General features: G+C 46.5%; 2 protein-coding genes across 3 annotated transcripts in view; both read left to right on the forward strand.

Annotated features, from left to right (window-relative positions):
• The window catches only part of LOC119402197 (synaptotagmin-2), a 318,421-nt gene that overhangs the window by 9,889 nt on the left and 287,498 nt on the right, over positions 1-21,034 (forward strand). The gene's annotated exons all lie outside the window — the stretch shown is intronic.
• LOC119402884 (uncharacterized) lies at positions 9,857-19,254 on the forward strand. Its single transcript, XM_037669926.2, has 3 exons — positions 9,857-10,010; positions 14,522-14,638; positions 18,794-19,254. The coding sequence occupies exons 1-3, from the start codon at positions 9,921-9,923 to the stop codon at positions 18,932-18,934; spliced, it is 348 nt and encodes a 115-aa protein (XP_037525854.1). The 5' UTR covers positions 9,857-9,920; the 3' UTR covers positions 18,935-19,254.

Raw genomic sequence — 21,034 nt, forward strand, 5'->3', positions numbered from 1 at the left:
TGTGGTGTGAGTGAGTGTGAGCGAGTCGACGCATGAGTCTGTTAGCTTATAGATTTTCAACCGGGGTGTAATACTCTCTAACACCGATACCTCGTATAATTGGTGTTCCTGTGCTCTACGTCGCGCCTTTTGATCTCGTATCTTTAAATACGAGTTATCAGAGGTTACAATCCGGTAAGGACATTTTTTTATTAAAAGGCACTAGTCCCACGAGATATTTTTATCAGACACTGGTCGTGAAAAAGTGTGCGGAAGAAAGAGAGTCCCTTAACCCCCCCCCCCCTGTACTCACGCCTCTGATTGGTAAATACTCAGCTGGTATATTAACGCTAGTGTGTTGAAGTATGTTAGTTTTATTGAAATTGAGCAGTTTGGACCGTAGGGCGGCAAAAAATGTGGAACCCACCCCGACTCACTCAAGAAATATATTTTGCGCTTAGGGTTCACTCGGGCTCAGTCTCGGCAAACTTTTCCTCTACTGGACTCTCTCGGACTGATTCTCACGAAATTGTCACTCACTCAGACTCCGACTCACAGCTCGATCTGAGCCAGAGAATATGACTGAGCCGACTCATGAATGGGTTTGCCGAGCTGTAGATTCATCTGATGTCGGAGCATGAGTTTGCTTAAGATTACGGCCAATTAACTATCAGGACAAGCACTGAAAATGAACATGATGTGTTTATTGAAAAATCTGACGGTTTTCTTGTGAACATATGGGATCGTTGAACCATGCACTTCTTTCTACGCGGCCTCTGAGATCCACTTCGGCAGCGCGACGAAAGGCGATGTTATCACTAGGAATACACGAGGGCACACGAACGCCGGCGTCCCAGTAGTTGGCGTTCGGTTTGAAGTTGATAATGAGTCCGCTTTCAAGTTGCAAGCATAACAAGGATTGAAGTGCTCACTAGAATGAGAGAAAGTTTTGTACTGTGACGCGTTTAGCAAATGCGACTGTGGTCGCACTGTGGGTTCATTAAGCTTAAGGTTATTCTTCGGATTTCGATGGGAGAACATCAATCAGTAGTTCATAATGAATGTCCCGGTGACTATAGATGAAAAATCATTGAGCAGGGGGTGCCACCGAAGTTAATGTTTCGACAAGTTCGCTTGTCTTCATCAAGGCTGTCTTGGCAAAGACGAGTCTACGTTTCGAAAAGTTCACTCTAGCGCCAACCCCTTTTCGAGAATTTCTCACCTTTTCGAGCCTCCGTCATCGCTTGGACTCTTTGTCAGTGACTATAACAATTTTGTTTCCTACTAGTGACAACTGCTCGTGGTATTATATCTACCGCACAGTGAAACACTGATAGGGACATGTGATGCGCATGTGTTGAGGCATGTTCACGCTTAAATGAGTGGCCTTTTCAATTTTAATGCAGGTATGCTGATAATGCCACAAGCGCCCTTAACAGTGCATCGTACCCAGCCCCTCCAGGATCTGTGGAACTCCAATATATACGACTACGGCATTCTCTATGCGTACGACAAAGCTAGCGAACTGCAGAGCTCCTCGAATACGAAACTGTCACTGCTCACAGTAAGTGCGCTTCAAAACATAAGGTGACGATTTTCCCGCCTGAATCGAGCAAGCGTCTTTTTTATATCGATCGTGCTATTGGACTTCAGCTGCCGCCATCGCCTACAGAAGATCTCACGGAGTATGGACATTTCATGCATACGAGCGCCATGTTTATATTCGGCCGTTGGTAGGCAGTTCCCACTCACCCCCAATGCTATCCAGTCGCTGAAGCTAATACTAGTACGAAAGCCTGCGATGCCGTATCAAACACGAAAACTGACCGGCGGCGGCGGCGTCACTACGAAGGGATGCAAGAAAATTCTATTCGATACGACATCACGACGTCGCATGTAGCCACAACTTGTGACGTCGTTATATCCCATAACGTGATGTCATCACACAACATAGTCGCTTGGTCAATCTCTCAGTCTTAATCAACCTTTACTGATCTCGGAGGCAGTGCTGGAACACCACGTGAGGTGCAGAAAGCGGCGATGCCTCCCATGCTGGAGGAACTGCAAAACCACATTATGTGCTGAAAGCTTTCGGTAAAGGGATCAATACAATTGATTAGGTAGTTGAAGATGATGGCTTTGCGCCTTCGGGTCGTCTTAGGCGAATGCATTAGGGACAGTATGACTTTTTTCCTCTGCAGAAATAAGTCACCTTCCAATCGTCTTCGCTGCACCAAAGCTTCGCCCATTCCTAAACGACAGGGCCTTCAAACTCTTGAGCAGCCACCACGCCTTGTATTGAACAGCACAAATCATGCACCCATAAGGTCGCCCCCCCAGGTTACATACACTGACTCCAAAAGTCGCAGGGTACCGCGCTATACAATCACTCTGACGTCGACATCTTGTCTCATGCTGCTGTTGAAGCGCTGCCTACAGCTTTAGGACTTTCTTGCACTACATTATGCATTTCTTCCTGTTTTTTGCATATTTTCTTGCCCACTTGAGTCCCTCTTTGCAAAAGCGAACAAACTAGCCCGAAACAACCATTCACTGGAGTGCAGTTACCCACAGCTACAAATCATATAGGGATGTAAATACGGTATTAATGGAAAGGCACGCGCCATGTCAGCCTAGGGAATGAGGCATTCCGCTGCACAGCTCAACGATGCCTGTTCTATTCCCAGTCACGGATTCCATGACGACGAAGAAAGAAAAGGCCCGTATACTTAGATATAGGTGCACGTTAACAACCCCGAGTGGTAAAAAAATATTCCGGACCTCCCGCTACCCCGTGCCTTATGATTCCCATTGTGGTTTCGCAATGTAGGATCCCTCACATACTGCATAACTGGGAGAAATACATTTCGAACACCATATGAAAGCTTTCCAACAAACAACTGACGGGGTTTCAGTGGGTTAAAGTTTTTCCATACCGATAGCAATAAAAAACGACTCCACATACGCACAAGATCTGTGACGCACCTATCTGTAACTATACAAGAACAATAATCTCGTACACTATTATTCAATACCTGGATATGGCATTGCATTTTACTCGCACGGGGACGCCGCTTATACATTTACAAAACTAGATTAAACGAAGCTTTGAAGATACATTTTAGCGCATCTTTTAAAATATTAGAATGACAGAAAGCATAGCTAGTTCGTATGGGTTCATGGTACTAGACGGTAGGCATGGAGACATAGACACTAGAAGTCGGGAATACGCAAACGCCGACTGACTACTGAGAAGGCGCGCAGCGTCGGAAAAGATAGTAGGCACAAACACATATCTGCTCAAGCCCAGGCAAGAGGTGACAACTATCAGTCCGGCATAAGTGGGGTTCTGTGTGAGATATGACTGTTCAGGCATCTTCCTTAAGCAAGTTAATCGAGGCTGGATCACGCAAGCGCTGGTGGATAGCAGTGGTAACCCTTGCGTGAGCCAGCCGTCGATTAATACGTATAAAGTAGAAATCACATAGGCTCTCACGTAGGCCACCGCACGGGCCCGATTGATAGGTGTCGTCTCTCGCCTGGGCATACAGAGAAACGTATTTCTGTCGATTTCATTGCCGCCGCTGAGCGCCTTCTCAGTTGTTAGTCGGCGTTTGTGATGTCCTGTCTTCTCTTTTGTATCCGTGTTTGAACGTCTACTGTCTTTTTATTCAATATTAATATTACAAATTTTGGAGGTTTTCCGTCCCAAAACCAGTATATGACTGAAAGGCGCCTTAGTGGAGGGCTTCGCACATTTCGACCACCTGGGGTTCTTTACCGTGCTCCCAAAACTATGCACGCAGGCCCCTAGCGTTTTTCCTGCATCGAAAATGCAGCCGCAGAGGGCAATGCCGTCGTTTATATTAAAAGCGCTTTTCACAAAACATGGGCTCTTCATCATTCCATTGCGCTTTCTTTTCATCGCTTCCTTTTTTTTTATTTTTCAGACACTGAGCTCTCAGCAGAATGCACTGAAGCAAGGAAGCACAACTTTTGAGACTTTTGTAGGTGTTCTCAATTCTGACTATGGAACGGGCGGCAGCGACGCGATGCAGGTGTTAAAGGACGTATCAAAGTGAGTGCACATCACAAAGCTCCATTCGAAATTGGCATGGGCATTTACAGGGTTGACCACATCTGAGGTGAATACGTAGTTAGTGTTCAAGCCGGTAAAACTAGAGCGTTGATTCTACTCCACGTGTGAAATGTTAGTAGTTTAACGTCTAATCATGGTGTCGATAAACACAATACTAATTTTAACAGTGAAGATGTTCTTATTCGAGGCTTCCACGTCTGTTGATCGCGTCACGTGGCCTTGCGATGTGGCGAGAATGGGACTCGTTAGGAAGGGGAAAGGATGCGCATCTCCATGAAGGCGAACCAGTGAGAGGCGCGCAAAGAAGGGCGAGGGCAAGTTTTGGTGGAAACGGGTAAACCATTGAGAGGCGCTCCGATAAGGGGAGTGCCGAGGCTCGGCGGAAAGAGTGAACCAATGAGAGGCGCGCAGAGATGGCTGAGGATGATCGCGAAGAATGGGGGCGTTAGCGTAGCGGTTTCATTAGTTTTCGCAAAGTGGAGCAGGGCCGCATTTTTCGGGTGATCTACTAGACAGGAGCTTCGGTGATGCCCGAATATTATGTGGTGTCCACCTTAGATGTGGACGACCCTGTACGTTCGGTCCGTCTTGAATAGCATCACGTCGGCCATTTCACGTGAACCGCGAAGGTAGACTGAGCTTACGAGCTGCAGTCCGTCATGACGAAGAGCTCTCCCAATTCAACTGAGACTGTCACCATTCGGCTTAACATCGTTGAGTGAAAGGCCGCTCGTCACATATCCTGCTTTATCACGCGACACTTCGCAGTTAATGATTTCTGCCACGTTCTTGCGCAAGCCAAGATCACTTCATTGCCGTTATTTGTGCTCAAGGCGGCCAAAAACGTGCGTAATGAAATACCAACGTCCCCATAGATTTGACACGCTGTGAATTGCTATCACAGACGCGATGCCACAATGAGCTATAAAAATCCAAACACCTGATGACTTTTATTCTCCATTCAGCAAGAAAAACAGTGTGTGAATTTGTAACCGTTATCAAATTCGAACAGAGCAAATCATTGCCTATATCAATATTATCCGTTCTTATTGCAATATATGTCCGTTCTTATTTAAAGATAGCGTAGCAAGCATTTTACATGTCCACAAGACACAAACTAACTCGTAACAATTCTCATTTCAGCAACTACCCAGTAACAATAATTATTTTTATCACGCACTTCTTTATACGCGACGGCGCCCCTTCGCCACGACCACCGACCACGCTTACAGGCTCTGACCGGCCCCCTAAGTTGGTGAGTACTACAGCACATCTCTGGCATGAAACATAGTTTTGCGTACATATGCTTTGTACACTCATTTTAACTAAATACGCCGACTACACATCATTGCCATCGGGACTTGCATTTTATGAATCAAGAGTGTTTTTTAGAAACATGGTCACAAGTGTCTAAGAAAAAATCTGAAAGCAAAGATACCGTTTCGACCATCGTTGCACACTAACAGTCTCTCTCTACTGAAAATTGATTGCATTTCACCGTCAATAAATTTTAATAAAGGCCGCGATTCCTAGATTTATATCTATGGTGTATTTGGGGTTTCTTTTACTTATTACGTATTTGAAAGAAGTGGCGAACACTACGATTACTTGTAAGAACTAAAAAATAGCAGTGGTTTATTAGCCCTTAGTAGTAACATCTGGTCATCACCTTCCGCTAAGTGTTGCGTCCTTTGAGTGTCTTCACTGAGGCTTTCTCAGTCACAGCATGAATAATATGGATAACAAGGGTAAAAATTTTGCTCAGCGACAAAGACTGTGATTTCGAAAAATCACTCGCAGATACGTGTACTTTCTTGGAAAATTTACGTAGGATCTGATCACATAACATCATAGAACGTTTGTGGAAATGATCGGGTATTTTTTTCTTCATTAAACAGATGGACATTTTAGGCAGATATTTCAGCACCCGAGAATGAGAAACCTTGAGACAAAGGCTCGTCTTTCTGCAGGAAGACTCGTGCGGATACAACGGTATCCACATTGAACGAATCGCGTGCTATGTGAGGGTGAGCAACTGGGCGTGTTGGTGATGCATGATTCGAATTTGTAGGCGCAAAGAAGACACGGACGAGAAGGGAGACACACACACAGGCGCCCTGTGTGTGTGTCTCCCTTCTCGTCCGTGTCTTCTTTGCGCCTACAAATTCGAATCACGCGTGCTATCATTTCACAATATGTTGGTGATTTAAAACGGTCTGCTCGGTTTGGTAAATGATTTGGATTTCATAGTCAAGCTAACTGATTTACATTGTGAGGCGGCGTAGTGTTCATCGGCTTCAGTTATTTTTCACAAGTAACAAACCATACGGTATTATGGGTACAGCAGCAAGAAAGCTGCCAAAGGCAACTCGCCTAGCCGGAGCCTCCGAATAAGTAAGACAGCACTAATCATGGGAACATGGGCAACTCTGAACATGTGGCAATGTGTCTTCCTAACCGTCTCACGAGGCAGATCCAAGAAGGCATCAAGTTACTTATTCAGGGCCATTATAACTTCTGTGACGGCGACTCGATGAACATGGCCAATGTGTCCTCCTAACTCTCTTATGAGGTACATCCAACAATGCATCAAGTTACTTATTCAGGGCCGTTATTGATTTGTTGACGGTAACTCGATTAACATGGGCAATGTACCCTCCTAACTGTTATATGAGGTAGATTAAACAAGGCATCAAGTTACTTACTCCGGGTCATTTGTGATTCGGTGTCGGCCTGAAGCAACGGAAAGTTGTAGCCGCCTTCCCAGTGAACGAATTGGACCGATGCGCATGACAAGCAGTCAACATCACTGTGCTGCCGACCCCACTTGTACACGACCGTTATGATGTACTCTTGCTGTATTAAACTACGTCTAGAAATAGATCCGGTAGGGCTCTCGAGGGCTGCATGTTATCGCAACAACTGAGAGTCGTTAAGTGCTCGAAACGGTCTGCAAAAAGAAATACCTAGGTCGTATTTAATGACTTCAGTCATGGTAAGGATGTTATTCTCGTGTAGTAGGAATTTGGCATTAGAGTAGCGTGAACTGCATGTAATTATTTTCTAGCTTGGCTTTGAACAATCTGGGGAGACGAAATATGAGTCGTGGAGGTATTTCCGCTACATGATATACCATGTGTAAAATGAGAATGAAGAAAAGAGTGATAAAGAGGCAGTAATGAGGTACATGAGAAGTAACGGTGCGTTTCATTTAGAACGCCTATGCCGTAAGTTGCTTAGTTTTTTTTATCAATGTGATTCTTAAATCTGAAATTATTTCACGTAGAATGCCAAGGAAAGAACATGAACTTGTAAACAGAGCGTAGGGACCAAAAGTCTGATTTGAAGTGAATACAACAAATTTAGATTTAGTAGCAATAATAGAAAACATGTTGATCTTGCACCACCTTAAGGTATTCTCAAAATCGACATTCAAATTATTTACGAGAAAGGAGATACCTTTATGAACGGTAAATATGGTGGTATCATCAGTGTATAAAATGCATTGTGTAGAAGAAAGACATCTAGGTAAATAATTATTATAAATCCAAAACAGAAGTGGCTTTAGGAAAGAACATTGGGGCACACCGTTCTTAGTGATGTAAGAGATAAGGTCCGACGGCTTTTTTTTTTGATAGCTTTCCCCACAGCCGTCCACATAGTCGATGCTTTCCAGTAAGCAGAACGTGTTCTTACAGGAACATGTACATTTACATAGTTACAAGAAAGAGCATTTCACTCCATTATTTTTACTTCAGATTTCACATTTTTGTTCCGACATACTTGGCTTTTATAGCCCAGCGTCCACTAACACTGAGACTCCGAGCAAGCGGCGAAAGCAGCTCCCGCCGATCCGGTGTTTTGCCGCCTCATTCCTCCGCCCACCAGAAAGGGAGAAGTGGGCCAATCGAAACATCCGATGGGGAGCATGGTCGAGATCGATGTCCATTGGGGCCACAACTGCACCACAGAATACCAACGTACCAGTCCCACGCTTCGGCGACATGATCCCGAGAACTCCCGACGGAGAGGTTGAACCCGGCGAGGAGGAGGGGGGGGGGGAGGGGTGGAGGGGCGTCGTTGAACTTAAAGGTTATGGCGGCCACTGTTCCGAGCCCCTGAAAATGCATATGTTTGCGTTCAGGTAAAGACGGGCCCTGTTACGATGGGAACCTCTCCTGCGGTTTCGTCCCACGTTGAGGACGCCTCGCAGGATGGGGTGATCGCGACTTTCCTGTCAGGCTTCCGCGTTAAGCATGACGACGGGCCGCCTCGCTCATTGGACCACAGGTGCATAAGCTCCTTCTAGGAAAATTGTGGGTCTCAGCACCCCTGTCAAAGCGCCGATCCCGGGATGAATGCTTTCTAGCCGACAGGTTCATGCCCAATGGCGTCTGCCATGATCGATTCCAGGGTGAAACGTAACAGTGACTCGCTATCGGGAATAAACGCTGGAAATAGAAAAATCACAACTTTTGTATATAAGTAGCTTTTTAGTAGTGAAAGAAGCAGGACAACAAATACCACTTGACTCCAGCTTAGTGAACAGAATATTATCATTTATCATGTCTAATGATTTGGACAGATCAAGAAACACAAAGGCCACTAGATGGTCTTCGCATAGAATTTTTTTCAGTTGATGATAGATGGATGTCAGCCATCTCTGTGGAGCATCAATGGTGGACATAAACCTGAGAAGAGGGGATATTAAACTTAGAAAGATATTTTGTTACCCGTGTTTCCGTTACTTTCTCAATAACTTTTCTATAGAACGCTAAAGTACAAATGAATCGGTTGTTACGTAATAACGAAATGTCGCCTTTTTTCAGTACAGGGATGCCTTCGCCACGCTTATGTTCACAAGGAAATACACCATTCCTGAGTAATAAACTTACAATACATGAAAATACATCTCATATTAGGTGCACAATGAATAGTACGTTCTCTTCAGGGCGGTTCTCGTCAATTCCAGCACTTGTGCATTTTAGGTTGCTTATAACAGATACTATTTTCTCCGCTCTAGTAGAAAATGAAAAAAAATATGAATGAGGTAAGTGATTCATGTTGATGATCTGCGAGGAGAATTTGAATTGTCTCAGGGAAGAATAAACTGCTGACTGCCTCAGCTGTACAAGAAGAGCAATCGTGTTTTATTCCATCAATTATAACGAAGTGCCTGGTCGTGTAGCGTGTTCCTGTTTTAAAAAGTGACAATCTCCTATTTCTTTTTATTTCATTATCCGCCCGTAGAATTATTTGCTCAAAATAAAACCATTTAGCAATTTTAAATTCGCGCTTAAAAGTATTACAGCAGTTCTTGCATCGGCCACTAAGTTCATGTAAAATGGTTGTTTTTTATTGTTCCTAATAAATTATCCCGTTTGCGCATTACTGCTAATAACTGTTGCCAGGAGCCATGAATTGTGAGAAAAAACATTTTTTTACATGTATTCTTGTAAGTGAACTTTAGTAAATGTGATGTTATACTGTGGTTGCCGACCATTCCCTTCGTTATACCCGTGCGCATGCCTAGAGGCGTATACTATTCTCTGTGTAGTTTGGACATAACCGACTAAAGCAATGGCGCCGCAGAGGAGTCATACATTTCGCTTTGCATCTTTTTCTGCCCGCAACAGTACTCCGCAACATTTGGACAAAAACACAAAATCGCGCATTAAGTTCATATTTCACCCGTTCCGCTTTACAGTATGTTTAAAGACTTGCAAGCAGAACGATGTACTTTAACATTCTTATGCGGCGAAAATTCATGCAGCAAGGGATCGGCACCAGCCTGTCATCGGCCGGCGTCAAACCGACCGTCGCCTTACTCGTATCCTTCACAATGGCGATCTGCAAGTACCGGATGCACTCTGGCTGGAGCGGGGACGTTACTAGCTCATACGAGTCATTCACTCCAATCCGGTACTATGACGTAAGAGCGCACACTATTCTCTTCCATCGCAACTGTAGTGATAACCAGAGTGTCTTATGAATACTACTTGCGGAACTTCGTTCCGAATGCCGAACATGCTCAGATGCAATGTTGCGGAAGTTAGTCAATTAACGCATCGCCTTAGAGCAGGGACACGAAACAGGGCACCGCTGCAGTCTTCGTTGTCGATGTGCGAGTATACCTCGACAAGAGGTCACGGGATCGAATCCCGGCCGCGGGGGCTGCATTTTCAATTAGGAAAAATGTTTCGAGGCCCGTGTTTTCAGATTTAGGTGCGCGTTAAAGAACCCCAGGTGCTCAAAATTTCCGGAGTCCTCCACTACGGCGTCCCTCATATACATATCGTGGTTTTGGGACGTTAAACTCCAGACATTATTGTATACTTCGGAAAGGTTTCGGCCAAGTAGTTTCACTAACGGCCGAAGGCTCCTGTGGCAGCAATATCATCTGCGAAATGTAAAAAGTAAGCCGCAAGCGTAAGCCCACTGCTCGTTTCATTAAGCATGCGTGCAAAAATAATATTATCTGGGGTTTTACGTCCCAAAACCAACATATGATTATGAGAGACGCCGTAGTGGAGGGCTCCGGAAATTTCGACCATCTGGTGTTCTTTAACGTGCACCTAAATCTAGGTACACGGGCCTCTACCATTTCGCCTCCATCGAAATGCGACCGCCGCGGCCGGGATCGAACCCGCGACCGTCGGGTTAGCAGCCGAGCACCGTAACCGCTATACCACCGCGGCGGACAAGCATGCGTGCAGGCAACCAACAATTCCTCATGACGGCCAGAACCAATAAGACACGAAACACAAGAAAATACACGGCACACAATACAGCCATGATATGTTTAAGCCTGTGTCGTGTACTTTCTTGTGTCATGTACTTTCTACAGTTACGACGTGTTTCACGTTTTGTTTGCGCCGGTTGTCATGAGTATGTTCCAACTAGACCAATCTGCGGCATTACTAAAATCTGTTGCGTTTACCGCCGAGAGTTCACACGACGATCATCGGACCCCCGCGATAATAAGCGAAACCGTGTTCCCATTCTGGTAGACTCAGAGTATGGCTGGTTTAGCAAGTCGTATAATAGAATAAATCTGATGAAAAATATAGATAGCGTGCATATGAATTAAGGGGTGTCGTCATTTACTGCTCAGTACCGCTTTTTTTGTGCGCAATATTTTTCCTACTGCAACGCGACCTGTTATTCTAATAATTCTACAATTTCTGTGTACTTACTACAATAATAGTTGCTTATGCATATAAATAACTGATAAAGTTCATCGAAGATGCGCAAGTGTTCCATCGAGAACACACAACCAGAGAACGTCAGTTGATGTTCTTACAGTGTTAAGGCATAAAAAGTAGAGGACGCATTTGGACTGGTTGGTTTATGATTAACAGTAGAAAAGAGCGCTAAAAGACGAGATGAAAAAAAGGCTGCAGTGGCTTTGCTCGGCTATGCCAGGATATACGTTGCGTTAGCAAAGGTTCAGCTGATTATTCTGATCTTTCCAGATTGTCTAGGATTAGGTTGATTGTCATGCTTACTGCTGCTCCAATGACACATTTGGCCACATCGTTCAGAACCGGTAGACCTGGCGGCATGGCCTGGCAACGATACCCATTGGTAACGCTAAAGAGTGCAATGTTCTGCTTAACGAGAAAGTTCTTGCACGTTGTACAAACCGTCGCCATGGTTTCACCCAACTCAGGCGCCGCCACTAAACTCAACGTTTCACGCTTGGCAGTACTTAGCGGCGTCGTCTCTCACGTGCCATAGTATTTCACACACATCGCACATGTATCCAAACGGATTGTTTACGAAGTGCGTCTCGAAGGTCCGAGTCGCACTGGCGCTTTCCCTAAGTTTCACAGTATAGGCAATCGATCGGCGAGCCTTGACGTCATTGACGGCGTCTTGTTGTTGCTGCTGCAGAAGTGGTCGGGCATGTCGCTCACCATCCTGGCGACGCCGCTTTGCTAGACGTTCCTTCCTTTCCTTCAGTGTCTCCGCAGCACGTTTAGCCTTTCTCTGTTCATTCTTCGTACGCTGAACCGCTAATTGCCAGGCAACTACTTCGGGATCCGATGACATAAGCTTCTCGCCTCTTCTGCGCCGTTGAGCAGCGTTTGCGCTCTCCTTCTCCATGGCGTTACCCACCTGCAAACGCCACTCAGCGGCGCTATCAAGCGGCACCAGCGCATTGTCAGACGGCGACTGCACAGCGAAGGCGAATACCTGCGCGCCGCCATGGCTACGACTTCACGCCTCTCGAATGCGCAGAGCAGCAGCGGCGAGTCGCGCGCGCCGGCGCCAGTCTGTGTGCCCGGCTACGACGCCACTCCTCCCGCTCTCCGCAACCAGCAATGCGGTGACGGACAGCGCGTGAGATGCCGGCTCCGCACTCATCCTCGCGCATGCGCAGCACGGCTCATGATGACCCACGCGAAGTCGGCTCCGGCTAGGCAAGTGCAGCTAACGCTACAAAAATATAGATACCATGCTGATAATATAGTGGTTTGCGTCCTTTCTTCGTCCCGTCTTTAAGCGCTGTTTTTAACTGTTAAGTATAACAACTTCCGTCTATATTCGTGACGCAGTACTCTAAGGTACGCACCGAAAGTTCGTTTAGGCAGTGAATTAGAGGGCTGGGCGAGGCAGAGATAATGACTATAAAACTATTAAGCACAGTTGGTAGTGCAGCAGTAGAAAAAAAATCACAGCATATCCATGGGTGAATGATGAAGAGCTTTGGCGAAGCTCCTGAAGCAATCATGGTTACACCGTGAAATCTTCAGTGGTTTCGCCCAGCAGTAATCAAAGCGATAGCCCAGTACATCATCAAAGAGGTGACAAACACTGTATATATTTATACAAGAAATTTTATTAATCGTAAGTGGTAGCTTCAGTTCCCCCTTAATGATAAAGGCTTTATGGTTGGTGAAGTGATGGATCGGTGATGGGTCATAGTGGGCAGTTTGCAAAGGTGGCTTCCATTCCCCCTTCATTATAAAAGCTCTATGGTCGGTCAAGTAATGGATCGGTGATGGATCGTAGTGGGATGTTCGCAAAGACGAAGGAGTGGGCAGTTTGCAAAGGTGGTTACGCCGGACAACGGAGACGTGACAAAGTAAGCCTAAGAGGAGCTTCGCCCCTGAAAAGTGTGTGTGCCGTTCTAATAATATAAGAAACATCGGGGTCTGACTTCAACGTATTACGCAGGATTGCGAATAGCGCGTTCCATTTTATATAGGGTGCTCCCTACGGCCGAAATAATCGCGTACGGGGAATTTAATTACCAACACTATAAAAAACTAAATATAGCACTTGTACAGCCGCACGCTACGCGAGTGTGAGCTCAGAGTGCGAGGGAACGAATATGAATTCTGGCATCCTAGCTATGCTCTCCTAAACAAATTACCTTTCTTAGCCCTGCCATCAGTAGAATGAGTCAATCTAGCAGAAGTCACATGACTCGTAAACGTATATCGTTCGTTTCAACAGCCTTGGCCAGCTGGGTTAAACCCTCGCAGTGGAAAAAACAGGCTGCGTTCCAAACGAACTGTCATCACACTTGTGACACTAACGGCAATAAGAAACCTTAGGATCAGAGCTTTCAGTTATGATTGAGCAAGGGTACGGTTGAATCACCCTCGACCCCCGGGTCCCCGACCCCACAACCGCTGCATTTGGTTCTAGACATGCAGTACACTACTGCAATTACCCGTGCCTTAATGCGCGTGCGAAATTTTCACTCCAATAATGACGTGTCTGTATGCTCTACCGGCCCTAATCTTTCGCGGCTTCCAATACTTCCCTTCCCCATTTACTCACCAATGCTACACCGTCGATGTTGAGCCGCCCTGTCAACAATGGGAAACCAGCGCCTCTCCTTGATGGACGCTTACGAAGGCCATGCGCTGCAATGCCACTTACCGCGCCGCCGCGACCAACCACGATGAGCTCCTTCTCCAAAGAAGCGTTCTTATTACGACTTGTCCCGTGGATTATGTGGCTGTGTGCACACGTATGCGGCGTTAAGGACCGGTCAATGCTCGCAATGATCTCGCGAGTTGTCTCTTACACTGATGAAAGTTATTCTAGGCAAATAGCGAGACAATTTTCAGCGCAGGCGTTAGACGTGTTCAGCGACGTATGATAGCATGAAAATCGAAGCGGGCTGGGGCGCCGAAGTTCCGTATGCCCCCCCCCCCCCCCCACTCCTCTCCCTACCGTCATCCTTGGCTAGAATGGGAATGCCTCTTGAACTTAGAATGATGTACATAGGTTGGATGGCATAACAACATAGCGTTGCGGTGAATATTTGCCGTTAATTTTAAAGAAAAACATCATTTTCTTTTGTTTGGCTTAGGATCTTGCATCACTCCAGTCTACTGGATCTGGCAGTAGTGTGCAGCGTAATTGCATCATTTACTGCATTTACCTTAGTCCTATGTCCCTATCGGTTTCTTCCGTCCCCAGGCTTGCGAAATGAGAAGCAGCATGGTCCAGCAGGCCCAACATGATTACGCCTACATTGCCATCACAGACCGACATGTGCTACTCATGTACGACACTTTGGACACTCTTCACGACAAGGTACGCCTTCCCTGAATGTGCTCGCTCTGCCGGGGCAGGCAACCCAGTTAAATTCATATGAAAGGCTTAAGGCTGATTTGATAAACGCTTCTGAAACGGACGGCGCTGGTTCTGCTGCTAGAAAAGAAACACCAGTCTCATTACACGGAAAGCTGGTGAAAATAGCCGATGGTTCATTCAATAATTTCTTTTTATTTCGCATCATAGGCATTAAATTGAGGGTTTTCATGAAATAATGCGATAAGTAAATAAATACTTAATGATATATAGGATGTTTCAAAACACAAGAATTCCGTCATTATTAAAGAAATTCGAATAAATAGGTTTTTTTTTATTTAGTCAGAACTTGCAGTCGGGCCAAATGACAAAAGTCTTTCCTGCGAAAATCTCTGTGCCACTTTGAGATTCCCAAAAAGCGACGGCTGGTAACTTTGCAGCGTGGTGGATTCCTACCAAGTGAGTGGAGCGCGCATAGTTCACGCAGGTTAAGAAACGCGTAAAAATTAACACTGCGATAATTGTTGGAAGCAGTGACGTCACTATGATCGTCTGATAGTTAAGCTGATCGGCGATGAATTTGGTCAAATTTCCTCACTCCGTACTATTTATCACATGTCGCTTTATTGCGATAACAATTAAGTGGACACTCGAGGTGCATTTCTGCCTTAGCCGGCGTCATCAGGTTCCGTATAAAGTATAAACGGATAACAAAGCCCCGCGCGTTGTGCGTTCTATGTGCGAGCGAAAGCTCGCAAAGGCTGCAGAAAGGCGCGGATCCAGCAGATATTCAATGTGCTGGCTGGCTGCGCCGAACAGTGGAAAATTTGCGCACACCACACGAAGACGCAACAAAACAAGAACACAAAGCGCGTGCGCTATTTTAGATGCGAAGCAGCTTCTGCTCGGGGCTGTGTCCGTCGTGGGTGGTGGCGTCCGCGCTCCACTGCGCATGCACCTACTCTCTCTGCCACGCTCCTCCTTTACGCAGGTGTTCGGTTGCCTTCTCTCCTCTCCTGCCGCGGCGCAGCCTCTCCTCCCACTTGATGCAGCCGCGCCGCAGCTAAATACAGCCTGTTACCCATTCTCTCCTTTCCCTCCCCTATTTCATGTGTATATAAGCGCGTGCGCTCGGTCGGCTTCGGTCATTCTCGCTTCGCTCCTGTTCAGATGAGTTGTAACGTGAACGTCGGCGCCACTCGTTCACTCGTCGCTAACGGAAAGCAACGCAGCACAAACACTACGTAATGATAACACACACTAAATACAAACCTCACACGCTAACGGAAACGCCGGGTGAACGTAACGGAAACTTGGTGTGCGTGCCCAATGCTGCTTCGCATCCCCTTATGGTTCCCTTGAGTGGGAGATAATGTAATTTTTTGTTGTTTCTTCGTGCGGTGTGCACACGTTTTCCACTATGCAGCCAAACCAGCTAGCCCACCTTTCCGTGATATTGCGGCTCAGTCGCGCAAAGGAGCATGAAGCGGTGCCGCTGGCGGGCAGCTGTTTCGCTCGGGCAGCAACTGCGATCAAAAGGGCACGGTCGCGCGCTGTCTCGAGTGAGATGAGTAGCTGGCTCACGCCCTTGTACGTGCTGTGTGCTCTCACCGCTTGCTTCGCATTGAAGCGAGATATCGCGCGGAAACAGCTTGGTTCCTGGAGCGGCCATGCTCCCTTATGCCAGCGTTTTGTCACCGAAGTAGGCAAGACCACCTCCTTCAGCAAGACAAGTGTTTCACTTGAAGAGTGCCAACGCCACTTATTGCCAAGTCGCGGCTCGTGGCCGTTCCACTTGTTGGCTCGTTGCATTCACGTTCCATTCGTAACACTTACCCTTTGTTTCTTTTAACACGAAAGTGTTTTATGCCGGGGTCCACCACGGCTCCACTGACGTATTTCCGTCACGGATATGACGTTGTAAATATAAAGACTAACACTGGGCAAAAAAAAAACACAAGAAAAATCTGTCACCGGGAATCGAACTTACGACCCCTCGGTCCGCAGCGCGCAGCGCGAAACGATTCGCCCACGGTCGGCACGTTTTTCGCAGTGCTAACGGCGAGCTATTTACATACACCATTTGTCGGTGGCTGTACTCCGAGATTGGCGTTACAGCGTGTTTTCGTTATCACTTGCGAGATGGCGCGAAGGGCTCGAAAATCGTAAGAAGAATGAGCTTTAAAGTCGTCGCCGTTGCGACGAGCGCCCGCCTCTACATGGTGTGATCACTCGTGTGTGCGTTTTATCTCGTGATCGCGGTCGTTCGTACGTCTTGCATTGAGAGCACGAAGGTCACTTGGCTCACTGCAGCGGCCGCTTTTGCGAAAGGAGCGCGGTGCTCAAGCAGAAATAAGTTACAAAGGTGACAGTTCGCTCTCCTCCTGTGTATGTTTGTTCCGTGCGTCCTTTCCCTTGAGCAGCGCGTTGCAAGTTTCGAGCTGCTTGCCGTTCTTCGAGTGACATTACAATTTGTTGCTGTAGCATTCATTCCTTCGCCCTTGGGGCGAAATAATGCACAACAAACGCTCAACTGCGTCTGTGAAGACACGTTCATTTTCGTTCTATACCGATTCCTATGACAGAGGGATCAGCCATGTTTTTCACCGCACGTTTCGTCACTGTTCTTTAGACGAAGACTTCAGCTCTTCCTCCCAGTACGTATCGTAACGCATTTATCGTCGACATAATGCAGCCGTTCCTTTTTGTGGACACTTCTACTTTCCATAACTCCTTAAGTACGGAGGTTTTTAGGGGCCCTGGCTGACGTATGCTGTCATCTGATGTCATCGCTTGGTGTCACGCAGGCAAACCGTAGATAGCATGGCGACATTGAGCATAACCGTTTATCGTATGGTATAGAATGAGGGTGGTAAAGGAATGTTAGGGTGAGAAGGAGTGATGTGAGGATGAGGTGGAGGGGAGAGGGTAAAACATATCATAGGCATGTATGGTCTCACGCAGGCAAAATCATGTATAGCAGCATAGCCATGTGTAGCTTAGTAGAGCGGCGGGGCGGCAGCGGAAAGTGAGGAAGAGGAGCAATGTGTGGGCGTGTATGAGGTAAACGAGGATAGAGAGAGTAAAGCATAGCATATTCCTGTGCAGTCACATTTACGAAAACGTCGCCACGAAGTACTACACACTCACGGAGGGACACACGAAACAGAAGCGCCGGACTCTCAAGTGATCTTTTATTTGCATATGCAAAACATATGAGTGAAGCATGAAACATGGACATTGAATTGAGGGTGAGGATTGATGTGACGGAAAAGAGGACGAAAGGGTAATGCATAGCATAGCCGTGTACTGTGCAGCATAGCAAGGGGTTATGAAAGGGTAGTCAGGATTAAGAGTGATATGAGAGTGTGGAGGAGGGAAAGGAGGCGGGGAGACGGCGCCACTGCATCGCAGATGGTCATGTCCCTCTGCGGACGCCAAGGTAGCGGCACATTCGCAACACCAGAGCTTGCTTGCCTGTAAAAGCCATCGTCACTGAAGGGCAGGCGAATCACTGCTCCACACTTTCTACAGCTTCACGTTGAGTGCAATTGCATATATTTTTTCTCCTAGATTTGTGAGCATTGGAATCACCTTGCTGCTCTCATTGAAGACATTACCGATCATCAACGTTTCTGGAGCACATGAACAGCAACTAATTAGCTTACATTATGTTTCTTTGTTCTTTGTTTTCTTATGTTTACTTTTCTCGTATAAGTGTTTGATACCACTCTGCTCTTGCAATTCTTTGGCCCTGAGGGTACAATAAATGAAATGAAATGTTGGCCGATGTGACGGTGGCGGATTTTCTCTGAATAGACATGGATCGCGCGTTCACCAAGGGCGCTCTGCAGATATCTGTATTCCTTTAGGCATTGCAGCATGGTGGCAGGTTGCGGTCTGGTGGCAGTTGGCGACGAAAGGACAGTGTCGCTGCTTGCCGTCATTCGCGTGACCTTCCAAATTGTTGCTGGCGCATTCATTGCTTCGCCCTTGCGGTGAAACTGTGACTTTATATGTTTGTGTGGAACAACTGAAACGTTTAAACTACGTAAGCTGTTTTTATTTATTTTGTGTAGACCCCCTTATTGATATTCTGCAAACGTCTCGCCTAAATGTACGTGCTGTCTTATCAATTGTTTTTGATTGTTATCGCAGCTTCAGGAAGTCTTCAAGACGTACAACCACCCAAAGCACGGCTTGGCCGTCTACGATGTCGATTACGACCAGTACAACACCACATGCGGGACCCCAGCATTCCACAGGCTGCTGCAAATTGTCCGTTTCATGAACATGTAGAAGTGCAGATGCTCGGCAGTGTTTTTTATCCCTGTCGCTTTAAGACATTTTCGTTTCTACGTCAAAGGCGTGCAAAGCATTTTCTCTTATTCGTGATTTTTCGGATGGTTTCGCTACATAAGTTACTTTTATACGGTGGTAAAGAAGCCGCCTATAAGGTGTAAAAACACTTTTGCGCTCAAAAGGCAGGAAGAAAGCAAAAGGGAGTTTACCGAGCAAGATCCTCATTGGAAGTTTTCTGCACTAGCAGAGGCAGAGGTACGTAGTAAATGTGGCAGAGTCTGTGTGGCTTTACTTTCTTCCCAAGAGAGCGTCCTCGTAAAGCGTAATAAATCAGAAATGCTATACCATTAAGCCTTCTTCACAACTTTATTAGTGGGTATTCATCATAAAACAAGGTAAGGCATGCAAACAAGGGTGCAAGCAAACAAAAAATGGCGTTAACTCATTTCATTAACACTCACAGCCACGTGGATTTCCCAAGCTTAGGTAACTATTCCGGCTGTTCGAGTGCCTTCATCAAGGTAACTTCTTGAATCAATCTGTTGCAATGGTGGTAAGTGTGTTGCGGGTGTCGAGGGTATAACCGGACTTACATGACCAGCATTTACTTCGACTTGATGAACAACAAGTTGCGTAGTTCTCTCACTTGGCGTTTGTCAGCCCCCTGTATCGAACATAGGGAACCAGCACACATAGCACTTTAAGTGTAAGGCTACTGTGCCGTTTTAATTTTTTCTACACCGTAGCTGCCGGAGCATAGTCTTCCTTGCTGCATCACTGAACTGTAGCCGGGGACTTGCCATACGGTATTCGATACCTTAAATGTGGTTGTTGAGCAACTTTCACTAGCAGGTTTGCTAACTTGTGATTCTTCTAGGACATGGTGTGTTTAAGTTCATAAGCGTCTCGCACGACGCCGTCATTCAGGTAATCTGTCTCAAGCTGAAATCCTGGGCTGCAGAAGATTATGCTCGTCGCTTCATCTGCGCTGTCTTTCCGAGCACCCAATTGCTGCCCTGTAATGTCAAGCTTCGCAGCAGCTTTAAAGCTAGAGCTACTAAGAAGCGCTTGCTCAGATCAGCATCTGTCCGCCCTAAGAACTAGCACACCGGAGCTTCTGCCCGCGGACAGAACTACGCGTAGAACAACACATTTTAACGCAGGATATATATCGGTTTATAGACAAAGTTCCCTACCAGAGATGTCTCTCGTCAACGCCATCATTGTCTCTCTCACACGTGTCGCGACATCTAGCAACGGCGCTTCACACCAATCTTTGTGTCTCTTTGCTTCGTGGCTCAAAGATGTCGCCAGCGCCGAGGTTTTGCTGTCGGCGCTCTACAAAAACACCTCGTGGAAGCCCTCCGGGACATTTCTGCAGGTACTTTCGAAAAGAAATATGTTCTTTCCTGCCAAAAGAATAATTTTAGGCGAACAGAAAGCATAAGATAGCCTACACTCGCTGTCTCTTTGCAGAACACCGAGCACCCGCTTCACGCGGTCACCGCGTTGGAGACCCCCGAACCGGCCTTCTTGCGTGAAAGGTAGTCCCTCGCTGAGTGCCAATATGTGAAATATCTCGTCAGAGTAGGCTGCCTGTATAACTAAACGGAGCATAACAGAAAGAAGCCTCAAGCCAGCGATCGCACGGGTTCGCAACGACTGACGATGCCTCGCCATGTATGAGCGTCTGCATGTGTGTTCGTACTGATGGTTTCGCTTTTGCTACGAGCGCGTTTTGGCACCGCGCTGTGCACTTTAGGCCGCAAAATATGAGAATGTGTGAGTACACAAACAAATACTGTTGCGCGGACGCTATCAGAGCAGTTCAAAAACAATTTCGTTACACTTACGGCTTCGGTGCGCATGGCAACTTTGTGATGTGCCGTCCCGACGATTCGGTGTCCTTTTTTAAATGCGAAGCATTTCTTAGCGAACCTCAGGCACTTTGGCCGTTTCTATCTACGTATCTATCTATCTATCTATCTAGCCGCCTACGTCTGGGCGCTCTCCTGGTCGTCTCGATAACTTGTAGTACACCAAAGTTGGCATAGCAGGGGATCAGTTTATGACGAACAAGATTCACTAGTCATGACA

This window comes from Rhipicephalus sanguineus, chromosome 8, assembly GCF_013339695.2.
Source record: "Rhipicephalus sanguineus isolate Rsan-2018 chromosome 8, BIME_Rsan_1.4, whole genome shotgun sequence".
Lineage (NCBI taxonomy): Eukaryota > Metazoa > Arthropoda > Arachnida > Ixodida > Ixodidae > Rhipicephalus > Rhipicephalus sanguineus.